The sequence below is a fragment of the Pavona decussata genome, unplaced genomic scaffold, assembly GCF_977016875.1.
Source record: "Pavona decussata unplaced genomic scaffold, jaPavDecu1.1 SCAFFOLD_64, whole genome shotgun sequence".
Classification (NCBI taxonomy): domain Eukaryota; kingdom Metazoa; phylum Cnidaria; class Anthozoa; order Scleractinia; family Agariciidae; genus Pavona; species Pavona decussata.
This window is the reverse complement of record NW_028145484.1, coordinates 2,791,176-2,812,158: the sequence shown is the minus strand read 5'-3', so window position 1 is coordinate 2,812,158 and position 20,983 is coordinate 2,791,176. Positions and strand designations below refer to the sequence as shown.

The window sequence follows — 20,983 nt, the reverse complement described above, 5'->3', positions numbered from 1 at the left end:
TTGAATCTATCATTGTGTCTGAAATGATCCAGAAAGATTGGTAAGGGTTAGGGGCCGAGCAAGTTAATCTATCCCATACAGTTTATTGTGTTAATCTGAAATATAGAGGACTCTTTGGAGACCAGTCCGCAGTGAGGGGCAGAAAGAGGGTATTTTTAAGGGAGTTCTAAGCACTCCCCTAGATAAAACGCTAATACATTACCAGCTGCATACAAATGTCGGAAGAAAAAAGTCAAAAGCCTGTTTCATAACTTTTTTCCATCTCAATTCATTGATTTTTGAGCAGCACCACGGTGAAAGAAAAATTGTATCTTTTGCTTTTGCCACACATCACAGAACGAAGGTGAAGTCGTTCATAAACGAAATCTTTCTGACTCCAAACAATATTGGAGTAGCAGAATCACTACCGAATTGTTAAGCTATGAATATAACCCTTTCCCGGCCAGATGCGATGAACGATGAGATGTGGTAGCATCCACACGCTTCCGAGTCACGATAATCAACAGACGCGATCCCTCAACAAAACAATTTAAGAAGTATCCACCACGCCCCGTTCTAAGCGCCCCTCCCATCCCGAAGCTGAGCGCGAGCAAATAACCGCCGCGCCGGGTCTCTCAACAAAAGATTTGAAATACCCACCCCACCCCCTCCCATAAGACTCATGCCCACCCTGACATATTAACGACAAACTAGACTTGTTACAAGTCGACCACGAGCCATATAAATCGGACGAAGGAATTTTTTGAAAGTCTAACGACAAACTATCGAATTCAAAGCAACATACGAAAGCTCATGGAAAGAACCACAAGAATGTGATGGCACTACCGCAAATGGCAATTTTAATTGAATAGTAACGACTCATGAAGACAAACCTCCATTGCGTTTGTGAAAGCATTTGCGATGGCCCCTAGGGCCAGCTTGGGCCCGTTTCTCGAACGTCCCGGTAATTAACGGGTCCGGAAAGCTGTTGTTGTTTACATTCAAGATCGACGTTTCAATAGTTTTGCAGATAATATGATAAAACTGTACTATGTTAGTTAACAAAACAAAATGGACTGATTTGTTAGCTAGGACCCGCGCTTTTATTCTTTAGATTTTGATTTGAATATTTGATTTCGGGCCCGAAAAGTTACCGGGACGGCCGTCAGAAAGTCCCAGTGCACTTAGCGAGCTTTTTCACCACGTTCATTACGGATTAGCCTGAGTATCAGGCCTTCCTAAGGGGAGGGGGGAAGGGGAGGGGGAGGGGGAGGGGAAGGGGGAGAAGAGGAAAGGAAGGCCTGACACAAAACCTTTCAGAAGTTCGTGTCGAACGTCCGAATTTTGGACGTTGGCGCTGATTGGACGAAACACAAAAGGTTACGTCACACCGCCGGAAACAAAAATTATCATGATAGACTAAACAATGCAACTGTCGCATGTTTTGTATTTTGATATCAAAGGTCATTTCTGTCATTTCTGGGTTACGAGTGCTGCGGCCTGTTCTGCAACCGTCGTTCTTATACCCGTTGAGGCATTTTATTTGGGTTCGGTACGTTTGGCTTGTTTCAGTGCGTCCGGTGACAGTACAGCCTCTCTAGTTAGGATTTGAACTGTTTTTAAGAATCTTTATCCGGCTGACTATTTGTTTTCGTAGCTGAGATCTTGTGTTACGGCTATTAGTTACGGCTGCGTTTTTGTCATCACTTCTTGCCGTTCTGAACTGTGAGATTTGTATTTTCCTCCTGTAATGAAGCTGTATTTAGTCGCGAATTCTGCTCAGTGGTGCTCAACAGAAAATATTTTGTTTGGAGAGACTTTTGCAATGGAGCTGTCCTGGGAGCTGTCTGTGTAACTTCAATTCATATCTCTCACAGCGGTCATCGCTGACATGACAGTTGCATGACCGGAAGTTATTTGGATTGGCTACTGTTTACGGCAAAGCGTCATGCTCATCGAGGGGGCGGAATACTCGTTTCAATGCTTTTGTGTCAGGCTTTTCTTCCCTTTTCCCCTTCCTCTCTTCCCCTTCTCCCCCACCCCCCCCCCCCCTCCCCCGAAAAGCCTGATACTCAGGCTAATTACGGATCGGATAGCTAGCAAGGTAAGCTTGAGTCTTTTGGATTCTCTTTTATTTGAGTTGCGCTGCACCTTTTTTCCCAAATACTGCATCACTCTCGAATCGGTTGATTAGCAATTATTAAAATATAGAATTCCAGTGAAGGCCGTGAATGCCAAGCTTGTCAAAGTACCACTGAATGCCTGAACAAAAATCGATTCAACTGAAAACAAAAATGCATTCTTCAGAATCCGAGAGGGCAGAATTGCTCTGTAAACAAATTAGAAGTAAACAATGGCCGTAAATTATAGTTGCCTAGAATCTACGGTGACATCTAGACTTGGCAAGGACGAGTCTGTTTCAATAACGGACCGTAGATCTCATTATACTGAATTTATTTATCGTTATTGTGCGAAGTCTGGCTGCTCAGTTCGGCGTAATCGTGAGCCGAGCAGAATAGACCTTTATTCCTCGGCGGCCATGTCGAATCTCAGGAGAATAAGAGCTATGTTTTTGCACGGTAAGCCTCGCACTGAATACACGTCTGGCCGAGGCCTGCCGTGCAAAAACAAAGCTTTTTATTCCCCCGAGACTCAACATGGCCGCCGAGTGATAAGGGTCTATTCCAGTGAAACAGCTTACTCGTTTTTTCCAGAAGAAGCAGGAAAATAAGAAGGCTAGTTAAGAAATATCTCATCAAGAATGTACCGCGGTCATCTCAAATTCATCTTTACACTAAATTCAGAAATACCCTCGCATCTGTTGTTTACATTTATAACACCACTCGGCACTCGATTCAAGTCTGTACGCAAAGTTAAAACCAAGAAAAAGCGAGTCTACACCTCGAGAATAACATTAATTTCATCATGCTGTGGCATCACACAGCAGAGATCGACATAAGACTGCTAACCTGGACTCAAAGCTGAGAGAAAAATTAAATTATAAAATTCCAAAGGTTATAAGTAAAGGCATTTTAGAATCAGGTTTTTATAAGAATTTAAATCACAGCGTCATCTATTGCCAATTAATTTGTAGGGATATAGAAAAAAAAATCCAGGACCTATTTCTATTGTTGCCTCTAAAACAATTCATGCACCCTATAGTCAAGGTAATGTGTGTTTTAATGAGTATTTGGTCAAAATGCTGAGCAGCAATGTGCAGACTTAGATCACAACTTTTGTAACGTTTCAAAACCACATCTACAATCCTAGTTATCTTATTAAGGCAGTCTTTTTTGACGCAGCCTCTTATACCCGACAGGCAAGTTACCGGAAGCGGGACATTCAGATCCCAACCCACCCACCCCACCCCAACTTCCATGGCCAGAGTGAATGCTTCCCCAGCGTCTTGTTGTTTACAAATTGACGCGTTAAAGCCATACAATTTATTTAGTTTAAGAGCAATACTGCAAAATCTATTCAGAAATTTTTAGGTGGGGTGGAGCAGTGTGGGTTGGACGGAGGGGAGAGGATGTGGAGCTTGGCCTAAAATATTCCTTCCCTTCAGTTATTTGAGTCCAAGTATTGCTTCTGAACAATAGTCAGTTATATTCCAACGATAGACCATTGTTAAGAGACAATGCTTTACATCTTAACATATAGCAAGGCTTTGTGTATCTGACCCCTGGGTAGAAGGTTGCTTTTGGAGGAGGCAGTAACTTTACCTCCCCTTGAATTTCTCCTGCCAAAGAATTCGAGGCAAAAATCAACGCTTCACTTTATTGAGGTCACGGAAAGATTTAGAAAAACTGCAACGTAACAGGACTTAAATTAAAATTGGCATTGATTTCGTGGAGGGTGAAGGTTTCATGTTTGCTTTTGTTGTGACCAAAAATGTTAAAAACTTAGATGCAATTTGTCGGTTTGACTTTGCCTTGTTATACTTTCGGCTGAAGCAGCTGTCGGATGTTTTTTTAACAGACGGTTACAACCTCAAAGGCGCGCGCTTTTACAGTCAAGAATGGCTTACCCATGAACTGGATTAACTGAAGATGAAATTGTGCCCAAATCGTTTATATTAAGTGAAGAAGCACATTCAACTGGATATTGAAAAAGTAGGAAAACCGGTTACGAATTATAAGGTTCCGTAAATTATTAAACAGGTGAGAACTGAAGCTAACTGACAACGGAGGACCAATACCCGCTCAGGAACACTGATTAGAAAGCTGTTAGAATGAAGTAACTAGCGAACGAACAAACTCAGTCAGCTATTCTTAGCCACCAAGATTCCCGGTATTAAATCTGAGTGAGGAGTCTTAAATTTCACTTAATAACATATGTTTTTTTTTATAAATAGAAGCAAAAAGAATGGATCATCTAAACCCTTTTGAAATTCCTTTATTTTTATATCACCTTCAAGTAAATATTAATTATAGGCTTCTAGAGTTAAACACGATGTCAGGATGTCCCACTTCTTTCTATTTAGTCTCCCAGTGTATAGTACTCCCAAATGCTACCATTCAATGGTTAAAAGCTGATGCCCATTTGCTGTCAGGCTGTCTTACTTCAATTTTGCAGACCTGTAAGCGAATGTTTCAATGTAATAAATGTTAGTTTGGAATTTGAAGCCCGAGAGTAATTGATCCTTTTAATTTATGTAAATGCCTAACAAAAGGAGTTTGAGAGCAGAGTCATGAAGTCTTCCCAAATCAAGCTGTATCCTAACTGTTGTTATTAAAAACTTAATCATTGTATAATGCAATTCGAGGGATTTGATTGGCTTAGCGGCCATGGTATATGAGCCATTATACCATGGCCGAGAAATGGCGACCATTAAATTGCTTTCTGGTTGAAAAATCAGTAAGATCTAGCAATATTTCTTGATTGTTTTTAATTAAACAATTATTCCACTCGCGCTTGTTGGATATCAGATGATTATAGCCAACACGGCGCTACGCGCCTCGTTGGCTATCTATCATCTCATATCCAACGCGTGGCCGTGGAATAATTGTTAATTTCAAGAATAGTCTATCATCATTAGACTGTTGTTCAGAGACAATCAAGATGTGTCCTAAGTCATTGTCTCTGAACAACAGTCTAATGATGATAGACTATTCTTGAAACAACAGTTAGGAAACAACTTGATTTGGGAGGACTTCTTGAATCTAGCCCCTGAATTTCAAAAAGAAACTCAAAACATTTCTTTTTCTGAACATTTTAAACCTTAGGTTGATATCTTAATCATATAGTTTATTTAATTGGGTACATCTTTAAGCTATTTGTGTTACCTTTTTTTATTCTTAATTACTGTAAGCGCATTGCGAATTTTTAAACGCGTTAACAAGAGCCTTTTATTATTATTATTATTATTATTATTATTATTATTATTATTATTACTATTATTATTATTATGTGCAGTTGATGAACGTAGGGATGCTAAAATCGAACCACAAAGGGCGCGCAGCGTAACCTATACAATCTGAAGGAACTATATAAAGAAAACTGCTCGATAAAAGATAAAAATGTAATAGAAAGTCTAAAGTTCTGTGATACTAAAACTATATTGAGCTCCTATGCAATTCCCTCGGGGAAATTCAAGTGACGGTAGCTTTGAAAGTTCTCACTATGTTGAGAGAACTCGAGATGGTAGCCTTCTGCATCCTTCTCAATACGTCATAGCCCTTGCTGCCATGTATAAAAAAATTGAATGCCGTGACGTAGATTTCAGCGTTTAAGGATACTTCCTGGGTTCGCGGGTGTCCTTTGGAAAAAAAATCGTACGCGCGCAAGTTTAAATAAACCTCTAACAAACTATATATCATTATAAAGCTTAATAAATGTAGTTTCCTATAAAAAATATAATTGAGCGATCTTTTCCTTTTTTAAGTGCCAGGAGCCTGTAGAACCTCGAATCGACCGATGGTCGTTCCATTGAATTAATCGGTTATCGAACGCCGCGCGAAGAACGAAATCGCTGCAAAGTGTTATTCACAAGGCATCAATCAACAAAAAGGTGTCAGGCTTTTTCGAAATTCTGATTGGTTATTTAGATATCCACGTCTAAAGTTTGAGTAGCAAAAAATATTTGAGTCGTGTTGCGTAAACAGTCGCCACGGGAAAAATATTGTGAAAATCAAAATTCCCTGACACCTTTTTGTTTGTCATTATTCCTCGAATCTTCTGGCCAAATTTCACGACAATCCGTCAAAACTACATACCCTATTAATTCGTTCAAAGTCGACATACTCTGCCAAAATTCAAGTGCGAGTTTTCGCTCGATAAAGGTTTGCAAGAAAAACAAGCCTCCACAGGAGATTATGACACCTCATTAGGTGGCGAGCCAATCGAGCAACAGGACCCCATGGCGTCAACAACAATAGCACAGAATTTCGCGGAAAAAGTATCGCGTTGCAGACACGTTTTAGACTCCGCTGTTGTGATCGAGCGAGATGGGGAAAGTGGCGAAAGGAAAACGTAAAAATCAACCAGGAAAACGGGAAAAACCAAGGCTAACGAAACCAGAAGCGCGTCAGCGGAGAGTTTGCCAAACTGTGCACTCCTCGGAGGAGTGCACTGATAACAGAGATGAAATCTATTGGGTTGGTTGTTCGTTTTGATTGCGTGTAATGTAATTTACGCTTCAAGCTAAAGCGATTATTCATTTCGTATCAAAGGAAATGTATAATGAAAGAAAATCGCATTTTTACTGTTATTTAGGTACGATGGTGATTTCTTCGTAAGAAATATTCAAGATAGCGTGGAGCGGAGCAAAAAGCGAGAGAAAGGGCCACGCAGAACGCGCTATCTCCAGTATTACACGTGGGCTGATACGCTTCTGTTGAGTCCTATTTCATCGGTCTAATTCTTGCTGATTTTATTCCAATGTTTCATTACAAACGCGCAGTAAAACGTTATTTGGTTTTATCTCGCTGCAGAAGAAAGAAATCGGCCCAGAGGATGTAGAATATGATATTTGATATTTTCACAGGACGCTTGCGCATGCAAAGTTACGGCTGCAGGACTTTTGCACGGCAATCGACCTCTGTGTACCTGATCCAATAACAGTGGATTAAATTGAAGGCCGCTGCTCCAGTTCTTCGTGATCACCTTCGACAGAACCTTCAACGTCCACTAGAGTTTCTTGGTCGAACCAAGAGCCTTTGTTGCTCTCTGCAAGATCACGTTTTCGATCTTCGCTGAAACCTATCTTTCCCTTCTTCTTAGGCCCTGGCATCTTCCGGGATTTTATCCACAGGCTCTTTTCGTTTTTTGATGACTTTTCCATGTGGGAAGCGCCGGCAAAGAATAGAAAATTCGAAGTGAGAAATTTTCTGCAGGCGAGATGTAAACAAAATTTGCCTATTTCTGAAATAAGAGCTCCCGGATGAAGCGTTTGCCGCGAAAATTCCTCTGGGGCGTCTCGCATTAAGAAGATTATGACACCTTTTTTATTTATTTACTTTTAGATGGAAATACGTTTTCCAAAATATCTCGCGCGCTTTTTAATAATTTTCAATTTTTTTTCAGTAAATGTTAGATAAAATCCCCAAATTCTATTTGGTCGAAAAAAATGTTTTTTCCCTTTTTTACCCTATCGAACCCAGGAAGTACCCTTAAGGTAATGAACAGTGATGCACGCAGAGTGTAAGTTGCTACAGTTGTTATATAAAGTTGAGGATTCTAAAGTTGCCAAAATCAGAATACGGTACACACCGTTCAATCTAGCTTCCACGGTTTTGCTTATCCTTTTATGATCCTGTTGAAATAGTCATGAAGGGACAAGAAAATTAACAGACTGTTACAATTGCTTTAGAAGGTTGATACTTGTGGTTGCATTTAGATCTATATCATGTATATCTTTCAAAAACTCATTAATAATTCATAAGCCCATCACGCACAGTGGTTTAAAACCCGATAAAACCTCCTCCTTATAGTATGTGGCGTTTAATGTTTTTTCTCGTATGCTAATTTTCAACGTTCACAAAAGTATCATTGTTATGAACTCTCTTGACACGCTTTTCCTGGAATGTTTTTGAAGCCGTTCAAAAAACTCGCAGCACGCGTTTTATCGGGTCTAAAACCACTCTGCTGCGCCTCGTGGTTTTAACTCCCGATAAAACACTGCTGCTCGTGTTTTAAACATTACATAATATTCAAAATATGTTAGGATTTCGCAATTTTCAGCAATCACATTGGTTTTCTACCCACGGTGCATGACGCACCGACTTTGAACCTAAATATCTTTTTTAATATTTGAACAAACGGCCTGAAACTTCAGGACTTTTTCGAAAATTTATCTGGGAACAATTTCATGTCATTGGTTACTGTTTATTGACTTTGATGTTGCCATGGAAACCAATGTTTAACAGGGCATTTTTTTCAAAAAATGGAAAATCCTTTTTAAAATGAACACAAATCACTTTTTTTCCGTAACTTTTATGTCTTTAACCCATACTAGTGTTCTTTTATTGGTTCCGATTATTTTCGTTCAATTTCGTCGCTTTCCTGAAGTTTTCGGGAAATCCAGAAATCAGAGATGATGTCATTACACCGTCATATGACGTCATGACTTATTTGGGCATATTTGGACGTACTCTCTATCCTCCAAGTCTTATTGTCATAGCTTTTATACTTGGGGAAGTTATAGAGGCAAAAAAAAAAAAGAAGAAGAAGAAAAAAAAACCGGTCTAGTTAGGATTAACAGGCTGTAGATGATGCGTAGAACATTGTTTAAATTTTAGCTTTCATACCTTTGCATGATTGAATTTTACACTTTTTGTTTTGTCTGTTTTTCCCTTTGCATTTCTTTCCACCTCCAGATGGCGGTGGATTTGTGCATGTGCGGAAACGGCGCTTCCTTCCCATGCCACAAGTCTTACTGCACTTGGTGAACTCCCCCCACGGAGAGTAGCCACCATCGACTGAAATAAAATAAAGGTAACGTCATTTCTCATAGTCTGATTTCTCTTTTGAAAAGTACGTAAGGGTGATGAGTTTTTAACGCGCCGAAACTGCGAAAAGCACGAACAAATTTTCAAAACGCCTTAAGAACAATAAAGAACATAAAAATCAAACGTATTCAAAAGCTTCACGGAATTATCAATCAATTAAAGATAGACAGAGTAACAGTGATGAGCGCAACGTGCATTCAGATCATTTGTGATCAGTAATAAAATCTCTTGCAAGGCCTTTGCAAACAAATCCTGCTGAGTATGCTTTAATATTTTTTTCCCATCAACCTTTTTTCATGGCCTTCGGCTCCCACGAGTCTCCTGTAGCTCAGTGGTAGAGCATCTGAACTAGTAATCTGAAGGTCATAGGTTTTTCCTTCCATTTTGCGTAAAATGTCTTTTTACTTGGACGGCATTGAGCAGTTTTCAACACGAACAGCACGGGGGTTTTATCACCAAAATAAAAGGTACGAAGACTATATAAATCGGCCGAGTCTTCTTTAGGCTAGTTCTTTTAATTTCAAACTCCAAAAAACGTGAATTTTTTTATAATTAAACGAGGAGAGAAACTTGAGCGAGCCGTGAGAGTACGCCATATTTGAAAGTTTACAGCTCATCGAGTGACCGATGGAACGACCGAGTGACATTTCCCCCGCATTGCGGTAACTCGTTCGTTGTGCCTGCGCGCATTCACGAGTGAAAAACTAAACGAAACGCTAACCTGGGAGACTTACTCCGACATTTAATTTTAAACCGTAAATCAGTGAAGACGAGGTTAAAACTAAAGATACCACACGACGAGAATCTACCTATTGAAAACAAGGTACGTTTCAAGTATCTGTTTGTAATATTTGGGAAATTTGTCATGCCCGCCTCTTGCTAGATTCCTGACGCCTTTATGCCGTACAATTGAAACAGTTTTATTTTATGAACCATGCTGTTTTCTTTTTCACTAACCTACAGCAGGACCAGCTTCACACTCTTTGGTCTCCTTGTCGTCCCCAGTACACTCCTCGCCACCGAAAGCCGGAGGTGGATTGGTACAGGTTCTTGAGCGTTCCTGGATACATTTACACTTGCCCCAAGCTCCGAATTCGCTCCACCCTCCTGCGACTAAAATCAAGAAAAAGAATTGAGAGATTGACTATTAATTAACAAGCGGGAATACCGTTCTGGAAAAACACTGATTCAGTTCGCTTGCTGACGAGCACCAGTAAAATTTCTACACCAAACCAAGCAAAACAAAACAAAAACCGCAAAAATAAAACCAACATCTCATAATACAAACTAAACAAGCTGGTTCAAATTAATAAACGTATCATTGTTATGGCTTGTTCAAAAATTCGATGATAAAGTAACTTTCTGTGTGTTTGGAAGCACGCCTGAAAAAACTTGACAAAAAATGAACTGCGATCAAACGTAAAAAGGTAACAAACGTCCAGTTTGACAGCTTAAAACTGATAAGTGGTTTGTGAGTCTGTCGGGAACCATTGTTAGGTGAATTTTTTTTTTCACTGAATTTTCATGTTATCCCAGCTCTCGAACTTTCAACTTGTGTTACGATGCCGTCCGACACTGATCTAGCGCGGAGCATTGCTGATCTTAAAGATGAACTACGCGCTGGTCTATCTTCTTTAAAATGAGAAGTCCAAGGAGCATGGCGTTGCGTTGAAAAAGCTTAAGACAGCCACTGACAGCGTTCCGAAGTTCAACAAGAAAGGCAGAGAGAAACAACTTTTACTGATCAACTCTGAAGTCCTTGAGCACGTCCAGTCCGCTTCGTCCTTACTTCAGGCGTCTACGCCACAAGTTAAAAAGGCTCTGGACGAGTTGAAAGAAGGTAAGAAGAAACCCTCTCACCGGAACAAGCTCATTCTTATAGCTAATTCTTCAGAGGAAGGATGGGAGGTTGGTAATGAGTATCAGCGGTGAAATCCTGCGACGATGACAAGCTTATAAGGCAGGCTGAGTCGCGAGCCTCACAGAAATACCAGCGCGCCCAATCGATGAAGAAGAATCGCCTTTGCGCTCCCAGAAATCATCTAGTCTACCGGTTCCTCGGTTTCTTTACGTGATTCCCAGTTACGGTTCTACTGCTTGTTTTGTCTGTCCAATTTGTCTTGTCCGCCTCTTTGATAAATTGCTAATGCTTTTATGCCGTACAATTGAAACAGTTTTATTTTCATAAACCATAATGTTTTCCTTTTCACTAACCTCCACAAGGATCCGCTTGACACTCTCTGGTCTCCTTGTCGTTCCCAGTACACTCCTCGCCACCAAAAGCCGGAGGTGGATTGGTACAGGTTCTTGAGCGTTCCTGGACACCTTTTCCACATGTCACGCTACATTGGCTCCAAGCTCCGAAGTCGCTCCACCCTCCATCGACTAAGATCAAGAAAAATAATTAATAGACTGACTTAAAAAAAAAAGGTAAAAAAACTTTATTAATGTGTCATAGCATCTAGCGCGTACTAGAATGTACACTTATTGGAGACACCTAACTACTTTACATACTTTACTTTACGTATCATTGATATGGCTTGTTTAAAAATTCGCTGATAAAGTAACACATTTCTCTATGTTTGGAAGCACGCTTGAAAAAGCCTGACAAAAAATAAACTGCGATCAAACGTGGAAAGTAACAAAAGTCCAGTTTGACAGCTTAAAACTGAAAAGTGTTTTGTGAGTCTGTCAGGAACCATTATTAGATGAATTAGTTTTCCAGCTGTCACACATTCTTTTGGATGTCACGCATTCAAACAGTAAGTGGGGACCAAGTGACGACCAGACTCCACATGCTTCTCTTTATAAAAGCTCAACCTTAGCTCCATACTCCTGATTTAGTAAACTCACAGACAAAGAAAGTTATCTTCTTTGAACTCTCGAAGTAAAAGCACAACTGCAGCTAAAACATGGTAATAGCCCTGGACTGGAACAAAGTTTAATAGTTGAGGGTTTTGAGGTTGTCGAAATCGATCCTCATTAGAACGAGGTTGCTGTAGCTATAACTAACCTCCTTCCTCGATTATAGTGGTACAGTCGGTGGTGCATCCGTAAGCAAGCTGTGGAGAGGAACATTGCTTTGCTAAAAATTTGAAAATTGCTACTTGTAAGCTCAATGTGCATATCAATGAACATACAATAAGTCTGTTCAAAAACCTTAAAGCTTAAGGGGCCATTTCCGAGTTGCTCTGAACCTCATTATGAAAGCGAGACTTCCTGCTCGGTTTCTGTTATCAAAATAATTTTTTACTATCCATTCTAATATGCAAACAAAGAAATATTTTTCATATGAAAGGCTTTGCACTTTGCCTCGTTTTCGTAATGAGCTTCAAAGCAACTCGGAAATTTATTTTGGGCCAGTTGATTTGGTCATTTGTGAGTTTTCTTCTTTTATATTTTAACAATTTATTTTCCATTTTCATAAAAAGAGCTGTATTAATTTAAGTTTTGAAGCTTTGTTTTCTCAAAATTTAGATTTAACACTAAACTTTATTTTGGTCAAATAAAAGTTTGACAAGTTTACCACTTACCCATATTTGCTGGCAAGTTATTGACACCAGCAGGAGAGAAAAATGACGGAACTTCATGATCCCTCTCAGGTGCGCAGCCAAACGACGATATAATTTGGACACAATTTACCTGTGAAATAATACGTACCAAAAAATAAATCTTATTGACTGAAACATGGTAGCCTTTTGGTTCAGCGCAATAGCCGCCATCTTGGATGTTAAAAGCAGAGGAAGAGTGGGAAGAGGAGAAAGTGTGACCAACGGGGTGGGCATTAGGGCAAATCCAACATGGCGGATTGTAGAAGATTAAAAAATATATACCTCGATATCAAAATAATATCACGGGATAAAAAATGATTGCGAGATACAAAATTATAATGAGAGTATTAAGGGATGCTGGTATGGGCCAGTATTGAAAATCTCTCGGGTTAAAAATAATCGCGATGGAAAAAATATCACGAGATAAAAAATTATTGCGAGCTACAAAGTTATAATGGGTGTATTTAGGGATGGCACCCATGAGCCACCCATCAGTGGGTTAATATATATTTTTCATCTTATCGCGTATGACTCACACTTCTGGTCTACTTGTACAAAACCCTTCGCTCAAAGGAATAAGCGCTGAAAGATGAGATAATCCCTCAGTCGGTTTTCGTTTGCAGAGGACTTTCTCGTGTGATATGTCGACCTTATCACTTTGATCAACATAATTATGATACTGTACTTTAATCGCTGTACATATTCTAATAAAGCAAATGATCACAAATGGTTGTTTAATTTACAGATATATTTGGAAGTTATGTCACATTCATGGGAATGGTTTTGGATCCTTAATAAGACGAAGGGAACCTGTTTTTAGCGAACACTCTGTATAGTAGAGTATTAAGCCACGGTCCGGAGGGTGTCTGCTTCAACACAGGTTTGACTGTAATCGATCCGGTTGCAGTCAACCAGTTTACATAGAAATCGTAAATGTTAAATAATTGTCTCCTTCCAAGTTTAAAGTAGAACGTTATAAAGCTACCTCTCAGTTAGGCGCAATGTGTTTATTATCATTCTATTCAGACAACACCGACATTGTTTCAGGGCTGAAAACGCCGTGCCGGCCGGTTTTTAAAAAGTAAACTGGGGGAGTGGAGTGGGGGTACTCCCCTATATACATTTACATATATTTCTTAAGTAATTGAGGGTAAGGGGAGGGGGCGCTTATTTGAAGGGAGCACTTACTTGCTATTTTGGGCGAGGTGTTGGGCGGTTATTAGGGGGATGGCGCTTGTTCGAGGGAATACGGTATAGCTTAGTGGCGCCAAAGGGTGTGGGTTGTCGTGTGAAACAGAGTATAGATTTGAATCATTTTGGGTGGGCACGTAATTGTTCATTGAGAAGGAAAGGGATTAATCCGAGAATTTTCGTAAGTGTGATTTCGTACTGATGACAACTAGAAATTCATACCGAAACAAAATACTTAAATAGAGTGGTGTTTTCGTATCTCATTGATATCCCTACCTGCTTCGAAATTAAGTTCTTTTGCACCCTTACATTACTTCTAGACAATTTATTACCAAGACAATGCATCTTTGAAAAATGATTTTATTGGGTTTGCTGGTAAATACTGTAAACTGCGTTATAGATTTCAACTAAACTGACTAATGCCCTTATTCACACCAAGGCTTAAACACCTTTAGTTAAACACAGTTTAAGAGCCGATTTCTGAAATTATCAAAAATCGGGCGTCAGTCGTGAAATTTCGAATTCCTTCATATTTTGCCCATATAATCTCTATAGTGGAGTATTTTCAAAAATAACGTTAAAAGTTTCATCAGCGTGTTATTTTTTTTCGAAATCGGGCAAAGTTTGAAATACGGCAAATTAGCGTCCTTTCGGTCACGAAACTTACTAAAAATTACCCATTTTCATCTCGCTCGTAGAAAGAAACGCGATGTCCTCCATTAATGAAATGTTCACAAAATATAAACACATCCCTCTTCTTCATAATGCACTAGTTAAATTTAGATAAGCTTGAAAATTGGAAATGCTTCGGCCGTTAGAAGAAACCCCATTTCGGCAGTTTTAAAATTTAGCAAATTTCATCCAATTTCAACACAAAAGAAACCCAATTGGTACGTCCAGTTTGAATTTAAAATGAAGATATTGTTGAAGCACAACCGTTGTAGTTTACTGTGTTAAAATATTTCTGGCGGCAATGCAAAAGTATCCCGTCGAGAGACCAAAATGTGAAGGGTACTTTGACACGAGGAGAGCCTGTGAAACGAACAACGGCCGTCACGCTACAAATCAAGATCTTTATTAAATTATCACTTGCGACAAAGAATATGTTTTCTATAAGCTGTACAGAAATTGCTAATAGTAGTTTATTCTCTGTTGAACTTAGTAGGATAACATTTTGTATGATTTTGTCAACTCATGTATTTTTACACATGTAGAAGTCACTGGGGATTAGGCACATTTTGCCGTTAGTTGTGTAATTGGAAACTGTTTACATTATTCTGCTTCGGCTACTTTCAAAAATACAACAGTCAGGAAATACCAAAAGTCAGAGTATTTCTAAGCTTTAATTCATCTTTTGCTTGAGTTTTTAAGGCAGGAAAGGCAACTACATTAGAATTATCAAGCAAAGATGGTATAAATTCACTTAGAAGAGGTCAAAGTTAACAGCAGAGATCAGCTATGTGATTGTCGCATCGCAGTATAAATATTTATGAAATTGCTATAAACTAGCAGTTTATTCTAGCCCTCAATTCGAAAAAACCTCGCTCAGGAGGACTTACCACAGTGATCTGATCTGCAGCGCCAGTAACTCTTTTTAAACGGAAAAAGTTGAAATCCCTGTAACTGCGTGACTCTGACAAACTAAGGCGTGATCAAAACCGCGAGGGATCTGGTAACCGAACTATCTTCCCAAGCCGGCTACGAAGGCGAACAAGTAACAAACGACAAACAATTCCGTATTTTACCTCAGTAAATATGCAGTTCTTCAAGTTCCTAAACCAGCCGTCTAGCCAGATATACACTCCCCGTGTTTGAAAACATTTTTTTTTTTGGCGGGGTGGGAACGAATGGGGGGGTCCTTGTGCGTGAGAACTCGCGGACATTTAGAACACAGCTTAGTGCCCTCTCTTCAACAGTCACTTTATATTTTCTACTGTATGGCACTTACCTTTGCAAATATCAAGAACGAAGTGGACAGTCACTATAGTGTTTCCTAACTACAGAAAAAGGCTCACATTAATGGTTGGAGGTTCCATCTATGATGCAGTAGCAAGTAGAGTAGACATTGCAAACTGTATGAGGCCACACCTGCATTTTATGTCTACACGTACTATCTTCCTTGACTGCAAAACAGTCAAATTTTTGTCTTTAAAGTGTAGATAAGATACTCGAGAAACAAAAAGCCTGGAATGTCATTTGAGTTCTCTTTTCCTACTGGCTAATGTTCATGTGACATAATTAAAATTATGCCACATAAACACTAGCTTGTTCAACATTAGCCAATTCAAAGCTCTCAGTTAGTGAGAACGCCCAAATTTCAAACCAAAACCCGAGGAAGCAAAATGAGTAGAATTGTGTAGAGAGAGAGCGCTTTTAAATTCGGGTTCATGTTTTCGCGGTTCTCACTATTCTGGAGCTTTGAACAGGCTAGGCTGCAAAACAGTCTTTTTGTGCGCTGGTCCGTCGTACGACCATGTGCGGTCGTTTCTTGTAGGAAAATGTCTAGTCTACTTGCTACTGTATCATAGATGGAACCTCCAGCCAATAATGTTAGCCTTTTGCTGTAGTTAGGAAACACTATAGTAACTGTCCACTTCGTTCTTGATATTCGCAAAGATAAGTGCCATACAGTAGAAAATATAAAGTGACTGTTGAAGAGAGGGCACTAAGCTGTGTTCTAAACGTCCGCGAGATCTCACGCACAAAAAACCTCCCTCCCCCTCCCCTCCCCCCCCCCCCCCTCCTCCCCGCCAACAAAAAAAAAAAACGTTTTCAAGCACGGGAGTATATATTTGGCTAGACGGCTGGTTTAGGAACTTGAAGAACTGCATATTTACTGAGGTAAAATACGGAATTGTTTGTCGTTTGTTACTTGTTCGCCTTCGTAGCCGGCTTGGGAAGATAGTTCGGTTACCAGATCCCACGCGGTTTTGATCACGCCTTAGTTTGTCAGAGTCACGCAGTTACAAGGATTTCAACTTTTTCCGTTTAAAAAGAGTTACTGGCGCTGCAGATCAGATCACTGTGGTAAGTTCTCCTTAGCGAGTTTTTTCGAATTGAGGGCTAGAATAAACTGCTAGTTTATAGCAATTTCATAAATATTTATACTGCGATGCGACAATCACATAGCTGATCTCTGCTGTTAACTTAACCTCTTCTAAGTGAATTTATACCATCTTTGCTTGACAATTCTAATGTAATTGCCTTTCCTGTCTTAAAAACTCAAGCAATAGATGACTTAAGGCTTAGAAATACTCTGACTTTTGGTATTTCCTGACTGTTGTATTTTTGAAAGTAGCCGAAGCAGAATAATGTAAACAGTTTTCAATTACACAACTAACGGCAAAATGTGCCTAATCCCCAGCGACTTCTACATGTGTAAAAATACATGAGTTGACAAAATCATACAAAATGTTATCCTACTAAGTTCAACAGAGAATAAACTACTATTAACAATTTCTGTACAGCTTATAGCCGAAAACATATTCCTTGTCGCAAGTGATAATTTAACAAAGATCTTGATTTGTAGCGTGACAGCCGTTGTTCGTTTCACAGGCTCTCCTCGTGTCAAAGTACCCTTCACATTTTGGTCTCTCGACGGGATACTTTTGCATTGCCGCCAGAAATATTTTAACACAGTAAACTACAACGGTTGTGCTTCAACAATATCTTCATTTTAAATTCAAACTGGACGTACCAATTGGGTTTCTTTTGTGTTGAAATTGGATGAAATTTGCTAAATTTTAAAACTGCCGAAATGGGGTTTCTTCTAACGGCCGAAGCATTTCCAATTTTCAAGCTTATCTAAATTTAACTAGTGCATTATGAAGAAGAGGGATGTGTTTATATTTTGTGAACATTTCATTAATGGAGGACATCGCGTTTCTTTCTACGAGCGAGATGAAAATGGGTAATTTTTAGTAAGTTTCGTGACCGACAGGACGCTAATTTGCCGTATTTCAAACTTTGCCCGATTTCGAAAAAAATAACACGCTGATGAAACTTTTAACGTTATTTTTGAAAATACTCCACTATAGAGATTATATGAGCAAAATATGAAGGAATTCGAAATTTCACTATTGACGCCCGATTTTTGATAATTTCAGAAATCGGCTCTTAAAATTGTTTCCTTCATATTTTTGTCGACCACAGATTTAGCACAAGTGAAAGCATAAGTTAAAGTTTACTTGAATCCTATGCCACAGCCAATGGTTCAGCTTTCTTTTAGCTATTTTCATTTTGTTAAACCTGGTTTAATTAAACATGTTTTGTTGGTGTATTTAGGGCTTTTGTCAGAGCCATGCATCTACTGGGCAACACCACTTGGACTTTGCAGGAACACCGTCTGTTTACATTGAATCGTTTAATGAAAAGCTGATGTAAAAATATATTGGCTACAACGGTATCGAAAGGCCACTGTTCTGTCGTGCAACCTACCACAGAGATCGAAGCTATATATGTAGTCGCGTGTGGGTTGTGAATTCTTAAGTTTAACAAAAATCATCAATACAAAGTCTGAACAAGTTTACTTTATATATCATCAAAGCCCTCTTTCTTTTATTATTTTCTTCTTTCAAGAAATAATAATAATACAAAAACATCGAGCATGCGGCACTCGCGCTATTTCATGCTTTCTCCTTAAGCATCAAATAACCCCCGCCTAGTTTGAATAGAGCTTGAGTCAGTCTTCCGCTCGTTTAGAAGAAGAAGGGTAAAATATGCTTTAAACTTAAAGTATTAACGTGCAGTAAAGACAGTACAGGATGCGGAAGATAACGCGTTCTAATACTGATTTCATTTCAATTGAAGCCATAAGCAACAAGGAAAGCAATTTTAAAAAATACAGCGCGCACCTTCCTTTAAGTATATCGCTATAAAACAGTGGCGGGGACGGCGGAGAGGAGCCAAAAATAGCGAGCGGATGTATCTCATTCACAATGAAACTTTTGCACACGCCTGCAAACTTCCGATAATACTGAAAAAACTCATCTTCGCCAAGTCTCGGTTCAACTCCCTCAGCACAAAACACAACAATGCGCTTTTTGTTCAGAATCTCCTCTCCACTTGGAATCTCCTCTCACCGCTTGCAAATGGTACAGGAATCAAGGCCTTCACGAAGAAGGCTTGGCAATCATCAGATCTTAGAGAACTGAAATTTTCAGCCTTCCACCATACAACATATGGACACAGATTTTGTATACTCGTGATTAGATTTTGTATTTATCTGAGATATGGATCAAGTTGTAGAGCGAGGGTCGGGAAATTTTGAATTTTTTTTCTCTTTAGATTGTATTATTATCATTTTCGTTTTGGCACGGCCCCATAAGCTTTCTAGCTTTAATTTTCACCGTGGATAAATAAAGTTTTTATGTCTTAAGTCTTATAGGGGGGTGATGGACCATTTCTTGATACGCGATAACACAGACGAGTCGGCTTGAATGCTTCTATCCCTCCCGTTGGTGACGCTCGTATTCAACAACGAAACCTTTTGAAAACGTATCTTAATCTAGGTAACCCCATAAAGTTTCCTAAATGCACTTAATGTTTCCTTTGTTGTATTGTAAACCATTAAAGTTAGTTATACATTTCTTGATACGCAATAACACAGACGAGTCGGCTTGAATGCTTCTATCCCTCCCGTTGGTGACGCTCGTATTCAACAACGAAACCTTTTGAAAACGTATCTTAATCTAGGTAACCCCATAAAGTTTCCTAAATACACTTAATTTTTCCTTTGTTGTATTGTAAACCATTAAAGTTAGTTATATATGTGAACGCATGCGATAACTTTAGCAACTGCCCAGCCGTGGCTTACTGAGCCATGTTCAGTGTCCTATGCTGTTTGATACAACTGATTTAACTAGGTTATCAAGACTTGAGCAGGTGGATAGCAAAAAATAATTGCTGCGTTCAAATCCTGGTGTTTAAAATCAAGAACTAACTTATTTGTCGATTGTAGTTTGTCGGGAGATTAGAATCTCGTTGTTTTTTTCTTTGCCAAACTTGCGAACTTAAAATAGAATTAGGTTTTGCTTTCCAATAGCGAGAATAAGCTTGGTGGAGCGATTGGCAAATTTCGACCGATTTTGCGAGACAGTAGTACAACATGAGACCTCAAACCTTTTCTTTCAGTGGGCACTACTTTAAGGAATTTGAGTTGGAATTCCTCATATGGGGGTGAAGTCTCCGAGATGACTTTGTGATAGAGTCGACCCGCCAAGATTTGAAAAATAGCTTGAATCAAAAAGCGAATCTCGGCGAGACTCCTTTTATCAAACAGACTGTGCAATCGCCAGTGCTCTCATTGTTTCTGAGAATATATGGAGAGAACTTTCATTCCTATTCTCCACTCACCTTCACTCAGCAAAGTCAGCTGTTAGGAACAAACTAAGAATCCGCAAGGTCGAAGTGATAACTTTGCTTCTGACCAGCTGAGTAAAATCACTGTAAAAGTAATAATATGGTAATGGACAGATGTCTCGTATACTCAAGTTTTGCAAATAACCTGGCCCGTTGTGGTTGCTATTAGCGAATCGCCCTTTTTCCAATTATCCTCACGCTTTGAAAATATACATTAAAATGAAAGACGGGGGTGGATTCAGAAATTTCTCATCACAGCGGGGGGATTTTGAAGCAGTAAAGCACGCCTTGAGAATATCCAATCAAATAACAGACATGGTTCACAAAAATAGAAAAATTGAAAGTGGACACAAACAAAATTCTTTAATACTTGTACCGTCTCTCACAGATACCTGTATTTTCTAGAAAACTAAGGTTTTTTACAACACTACACTCATCTGTTTTTCCAGCAACGTCGTTTTGAAGAGGACAACATTCAGTTTTTTATTTGAGATTGATTGGAAATTTTTTTCAATGCGATGCATTGCTGCTGCACAAATTTCTGCTTGGCAAACTTTAAATTGAAAACTAAGCGATGGAAACCCGAGTTTGTCTGATTTGCCATTTCATCTTATGAAAGCACGGCCGGCCGTGCGTATGTTGAGAAATATAACGTGATGACGCCAGTAGGAATTAGGGAATAACGCACGCTATGTTGCAAAGGTATCTGAGAGACACAGTACAGTAATGAAAACATTTTAATTGGCATAGACTTTCAATTTGTAAACTTGTCCGAGAGAAAGGACGAGAACTCCTTGTAGCTTCTGCAATCATTTCATGTTCTTCACTATTAAAAAAAAACTGAATGTTGTCCTCTTCAAAATGATATTGCTGGAAAAATAGATGAGTGTATTGTTGTAAAAAAACTCTATTTTTCTAGAAAATATGGTATCTGTGAGAGACGGTACAAGTATT

General features: G+C 39.2%; 1 protein-coding gene across 1 annotated transcript; it reads right to left on the bottom strand.

The window, feature by feature from the left end:
• Positions 1-4,358: 4,358 nt before the first annotated feature.
• Positions 4,359-20,193, bottom strand: LOC146478459 (mucin-like protein). The gene is made up of 8 exons (XM_085112053.1): positions 20,024-20,193; positions 12,461-12,569; positions 11,941-11,989; positions 11,142-11,312; positions 9,885-10,040; positions 8,727-8,897; positions 7,690-7,732; positions 4,359-4,556 (listed from the first exon to the last, which is right to left on the bottom strand). The coding sequence occupies exons 2-7, from the start codon at positions 12,515-12,517 to the stop codon at positions 7,725-7,727; spliced, it is 612 nt and encodes a 203-aa protein (XP_084968179.1). The 5' UTR covers positions 12,518-12,569; positions 20,024-20,193; the 3' UTR covers positions 4,359-4,556; positions 7,690-7,724.
• Between the last annotated feature and the right edge of the window lie 790 nt (positions 20,194-20,983).

Excerpts from the sequence above, each read along its gene's own strand:
- LOC146478459 (XM_085112053.1), bottom strand. The coding sequence starts at position 12,517 with ATGAAGTTCCGTCATTTTTCTCTCCTGCTGGTGTCAATAACTTGCCAG. Across the intron at positions 11,990-12,460 it reads TAACTTGCCAGCAAATATGG|CTTGCTTACGGATGCACCAC; the intron begins GTAAGTGGTAAA and ends TCCTCTCCACAG. Across the intron at positions 10,041-11,141 it reads TCAAGCGGATCCTTGTGGAG|TCGCAGGAGGGTGGAGCGAA; the intron begins GTTAGTGAAAAG and ends TCTTGATTTTAG.